Source organism: Rhododendron vialii, chromosome 9a (genome assembly GCF_030253575.1).
Source record: "Rhododendron vialii isolate Sample 1 chromosome 9a, ASM3025357v1".
Lineage (NCBI taxonomy): Eukaryota > Viridiplantae > Streptophyta > Magnoliopsida > Ericales > Ericaceae > Rhododendron > Rhododendron vialii.
The window spans coordinates 23,971,292-23,977,291 of record NC_080565.1 but is presented as its reverse complement, the minus strand read 5'-3'; the positions used below and the strand labels follow the sequence as shown (position 1 = coordinate 23,977,291).

Sequence of the window (6,000 nt, the reverse complement as noted above, 5' to 3'; positions counted from 1 at the left end):
CTAGGGGTGAGCAAAATAACCATGAAACCGTGAATCCAGTCCAAACCAATCCAAACCGAATAATTTGGTTTGGTTTTTTAATGATGTGGTTAGGTCTTGGTTTAAAAAAAATAAAAACCGTGTTAAATGGTTTGGTTTATGGATTTACGTTAATGGTTCTGGTTCCAAACCAATCCGAACCGTGTGATAGGCACACACACATATAGTATATAATTTATTTAGATATACTTAATAAACTTAATTTCCTTATCTAATACTCTATTCCACCACCCTATTCTTTTCTTTCACTTTCAATATTAATTTCCTAAACTTCCTAGTCCTACAATTTCATTACGCTAAACATACATGGTTTGGGCTTAGTAAAGTGATTTCCTACTCTTTTATCTCGGTAACTTACTTTCTAATGTATTCTATTCTTATTTAGTTGATTGATGTTAGTGAGTTTTGATGATTTTAATATATTAATTTCAATATAACTTTTAGTTTAAGTTATCTATGCAATTTTAAGTACTTAAAATAGTTTATAGTAATGATATCTCAATTTTAAACGAACCGTGGTTTAAAACCGAAACCAAACCGCCTTTGAATGGTTTGGATTGGTTTGGTTTTATGAATTTTATGGATTGGTTTGGTTCTCTAAATTCATAATCCGTAAGTAGTGGTTTGGTTATTGGATTACTATAAAACCAAACCAATCCGATCCATGCTCACCCCTAGGAGGGGCTATTCATCCATGTGCAGCATGCAAATGATGTTCCCATTGTTGCTCATCGGATTCTGTTCTGTCCATCAAACATATTCTCCATACCCCTCTCCAGCAAGGCAGCAAGCCAATCCAGGAAAAAAAACAGATGGGCCTATTCATTCGTGTACATCTTTCTTTTGGCGGTCCCTTTTGGTCTGCCACATCCACCAGGGGGAACATGAACCAAAAAATGCTATTTTTGCCATGATATGTGGGATTAGACTTGAAAAGGGCCCAACCTTAACCAACTCTACCATTAAAAAAGCCAGACAAAATGAGACGCCACCACCCCATCTGACAAAGACTGACAGAACTCTCTCAATCCTTGGCGGCCCGGTCACAATCTAAAAAGAAACAGAAAGTCTACAGCCACCGCACCAAAATGGCACGCCGGGTGGGGTCCATTCCGAATTCCGTATGGATGATTTGAGCCATTCAATAATTAAAAAAAACAAAACAAAACTGAGTGATCGTCGCTAAACATCAGCTCGATCCGTTATGTGTAGGTACTCAGATCAAGCTTCTCATCTTTGGAAAATCGGGAAAAAAATTGAAAGATTGGTTTTCTGGTGTAAAGAAAAATAAAAAGCTCGATCCGAGCACCTACACATATCGGATCGAGCTGATGTTTCGCAATGCCCACTTAGTTTTTTTTTTAAAATTATTGAACGGCTTAAATCAATCATGCGGGACCCGAAGTGGGCCCCACACAGCGTCCGGTGGCCGGCCACTGCATTTTTAGTGTGGTGGCTGTAGCGCTGCTCAGAAAGAAAAGCATGCTTCCATGCCAAAATAGAAATTAAGAGAATGAGTTGGAAGAAGTCTAAATATGGTCTTAAATATATACATTGCCGCGACGGATAAATTGGCGCCCATTGTGGTGTAGTATTGGTAGCACCAATAGATCATAGGTAACGAGAATTTTTGTTATGATCATCATGTGACGAGAATTAATTCTCGACCAGTATCGTGAAATTATTATATGCGAAAAGAGAAGCCTAATTGGTTGTGAACTTGAATAGCATGGCAACGAATTCTCCAACTAACTACGCAAGCATTTTTTGTGTTGAAGAATGTAAAGAGCGAAAGAAGAATTCAAACGTAACGCATCAAGAAGATGAAACCAGCTGATGAAATTGTGTGCTACGTCAAATATTGCTTGGGATGTTGAACTACAATTCAAAAACAATTCACATGTTCGTGGGCCTAGAGCACACAATGCCGAATGACGAGTTGTGATTCAAGGTAGGAGAAATATGTAGTTTTAATTACGGTTAAGAAGTAAATAATAATACCACCCAAATACAATACCAAAGCCAAAATCAGGAACAGTACTCTTGTGCTGTACAACCACAAGACTTTTATTACTACCACAACCCAAAATCGGGGCTGTTTGGGAGTTATTTATCATGGACAAATTGTTATCTATTAACTGTGGTCTTATTGTGGAAAAACCACAATGGAAACAAGAAAAAAAATGCACAGCAAGTATTAAGAAATTAAAATGACGGAACTTAGGAACTTATTTTCCTTTATGCTTTAGGCATGCATTAGCCAAGGGGAGCCCTACGGGGGACACCTTTCCGCTTGTGTTGTTTCTTTTTCGGCTTCAATGTTGAATTCATCCAAGCTTGAATTTCTTCAGAGGATTCAGTAGTACTACTCCATGAGCGTGATGAATCCTTGAAACTTGAGAAAGAAAAATAGTCATTTTCTTTCGTATTTTCTTCTAGGGCATAGTTTTCCTTCAAGGACAGGGAACCGAATTCTGGTATTGGAAAGGAAATCAACTTATCGGTGTTGCCATTGGAAAACTTTGCTCCTACTGATACCTGTAAATTAAATCATTTTTGAGCATTGCTTTGAATTCAAGCTCAATATCAAGTGATGTATAAAGTTTGGCCTTGTTTGGATATTAGAAACCTCAAAAAGAATGAGAATGTAATTCTAGTCACTCAAGATTTAAACATTGGAAATGGACAATAATTCATAACCTCCTATCCAGGTCATCAAGCACTTCTATAATAGTCTCACATCAATTCCGCACAGTCCACAAAAGAAGAAAATTGCCAACTCAAAGGCTGTGTGTACTTTGATCAAGAATTTGTGAATGTTTAAAAAGAAAAGATGGAAAAACAAATGTACTTGCCTTTTTTAATTTGCCATCATTTTCTCATATTCTCTTTAATATATTTTTTTTACTCCAAAAATCATTACCCGAATTCATGATATGAATACATGCCAAAATATTCTCTTAAGAACTTGTATTTAGATAACATTGTTGGATATCCAAACAGGTGAATATAATATTAACATTAGGGATGAGATTACTAGATACTAAGGTTCCTAATAATGAAATTCATACTCTCACTTTAGTATATTTTTACGGTCAACCAATTGTAGCCTTAAGAGTGTGAGAGTTTAGAACCCCAAGGGGTTTAGTCAAATGAACATGAGAAAGTAATAAGTTTTTGTCCTCCATGATGTCGCATGATTGAATCCCACGGAGGCCAACAATCCAACTCTAGGGGCCATGCATGTAGGATTTCCCCGGTGGTAACTTCAAGACCCCAAAATTAGTAGAGATGTGTGCAAATTTACCCAAACATCCAATCACCATAAAGAGTGTGAAAGTTTAGTCATAGGTTTAATAGTACCTTGCATGCAATGGAGCAAAAGCGATTAGGAAAGTCTTGAATGTGCCTCCCACAAGCTTCACACGCCGCACCACTTTTTGATTTTGATAACTTTTGATCCCTTGATTGTGGCCGCGGATTTAGATGGATTGCCTTTTCTCCATTTATCTTATATGTCTGGTAAATTACAAGTCCAAATATTAATTAACCTATTCATTAGTAAATCAACTTGAACGTGGGGAAAAAATGTGAATGATTTTCACCACATACTTTCAAAAATGACATTGAGGATTGTGATATAGTAATAATGAGTAAGACTGCTGCTATATTGACTTCAACTTATTGAGAACAAGTTCGTGGAGCAAAATGTTAAATTTTAAATATATGCAATTGGACTTTTTTTTTACCATATTGTAACAGTGTCAAACTTTTTTTACAGTGTCAAACTTTTTTTTGGGAAAGTTGATTATTATAACCACCCCAAAAAAGTGACCAATGGGATAGCCTTGAAAAATCCCCAAACATCACAACAACAGTGTCAACTTGAATACAATTATGATTCACTTTTTGTAATTTAAAATTTATTCTTTTTATCGCAGAATATTATAGTTAAGATATAAAAACAAGCAAAATAAATATTGTGAATCGGTTATACACAACTGTGAATGTAACTAATGATATCCAAGATTACTCTGTTTATGATCAAATCCCACCAAACATTTGGTAGTTAGTATAGGATAACTATAAGTAGAAAGACTATAAAAAAACCTAAGATTATGTAGAGGAAGTGATAAATGGTAATGAGATAAGTGTAAGAACTCAAACTAGTTTGAAGATGAATATCTTATCAATTCCACAACCAATGGTGGGAAAAAGTTAGAAAAGAATCTAACAAAAAGATTAATTATAGATTCAAATACACACTATCATTACACCGAAATCATATTAAATGAAATTAATTATTATCGCATTTGTAAGTTTTTTTTTTTTTTTGTGAAATACTAAGAGAAGTACATTCATATAAAATATGAGAATTATGATATATCATTATTGTCGCATTCATGAGTCAGAATGGAAATGACTTTTTTTTTTCCTTTAATTGGTTATTTGTCCCCATTATTGGGATTTTTGTTCGGCTTGTTGGATTCATATCATCAATGGAACAAGGAAAAAAACAAAACAGAAATAATTTTTGCACTCTATTGTTGTATAAATAGATTTTAAATTTATCTTTTAATGCTTAAAATATTATGCAACACAATTTTGGAAGCAACATTACAACACAAATTTTAAAGAGCAATATTTCTAAGAAAATGGTGAGTCATTTAATTCAAACCTCCAAAAAGAGAATTTAGATCTACAATAAGAATGAAAATCAATCAAAGCTTCAAAATCAACTAAAATGGTAGACACGAGGATTAAGAATCTACCAAACAGACTGAAATTCAAATTAGAAATCACAACTTCAAAAATCATGCCGACAGATGAACTATTTGACTTATCGACTAAAAGGTTACAGTTCAGAAATTGATCTCACAATTAGCTTGGGAAAGAAACAAACAAAACCTTTAAATTAAGTAAAGAGGAGATTAAAGAGAAGCTAAACCTGAATTTTGGAACAATCGAGATACTTTTGAATGTCCTGCAAGCGAACGACATCGTGATAAACATACTTGCATACTTGAAGCCAGCGATGGAAGCAATGAGTCGAAGAACCGATGCAGTGCTTACAAAAGCACAGGTTACAATCGATGCAAAACATGTTTTTCTCATTTTTCCTGAGTTCTCTATGATAACCGCAGGAGCCGAAGAATCTGCTCTGAAGTAAATTACTCACCCAATCATTCTTTCTCTTCACCAATCGGATCTTGCATCCAACCTACGAGAAGTTTATAACCCAATTCAATTCAACACTTTAATCAATCAATTCTGTGAACTGTAGCCGAAGCAGGGTAATAAGATTGAAAGAACTCGCGAAACCCAGTTCAATTCATGACTTTAATGGATGAATTCAATGGACTAATGCCAAAACAGAGTAATAGAATTGAAAGGATTTGCAAAACCCATTTCAATATGCAACTTAATTCGATCAATTCAATGAAATTTAAGTAAACCGGAGTAATTGAAATGAGAGAATTTTGATGCTTAACTTACCATTTGGATGAGGGTCGAAATGCAATGATTGGTACAGAGAGAACAGAGGACGGTAGATTGAAGGAAAAAACTAATTGATGTGAGAGAAAGTGGAAGAGGAGAGGAGAAAGAAAGCTTTATAGAGATTGGTGAGATTTGGAATGTGCAAAAAGGAGAAGGAATGAAGAAAATTAGGGAAAGATTGAATAAAATAAATGGAAATGGAAAGAGAAATCTCTGTGACTTATTGGGAGTACAAAGATCTCTATAATGGGCGGGAATTGAAGTGATCTAAACCGTTGGATTGAGACCATTGACGGTGAATGATTCCGATGATAACAGAATCGGAGAAATTTTGTTTTCAGTATAAAAAAAAAAAGAAACAAATAATATCACATACTTGGTACGAAGATTAAGAATTCAAATCTCATAGCGAGGGTTTGCGAGAATTTTTTCTCTCTTCAATTTTTGATATTCTAGCTTTTC

At 34.7% G+C, this 6,000-nt stretch overlaps 1 protein-coding gene across 1 annotated transcript; it reads right to left on the bottom strand.

Moving 5' to 3' along the window:
- Nucleotides 1-2,031: 2,031 nt before the first annotated feature.
- Nucleotides 2,032-5,725, bottom strand: LOC131300995 (protein RGF1 INDUCIBLE TRANSCRIPTION FACTOR 1). Its single transcript, XM_058327085.1, has 4 exons — nt 5,536-5,725; nt 4,988-5,260; nt 3,403-3,558; nt 2,032-2,577 (listed from the first exon to the last, which is right to left on the bottom strand). The coding sequence occupies exons 1-4, from the start codon at nt 5,536-5,538 to the stop codon at nt 2,296-2,298; spliced, it is 714 nt and encodes a 237-aa protein (XP_058183068.1). The 5' UTR covers nt 5,539-5,725; the 3' UTR covers nt 2,032-2,295.
- Nucleotides 5,726-6,000: the final 275 nt, after the last annotated feature.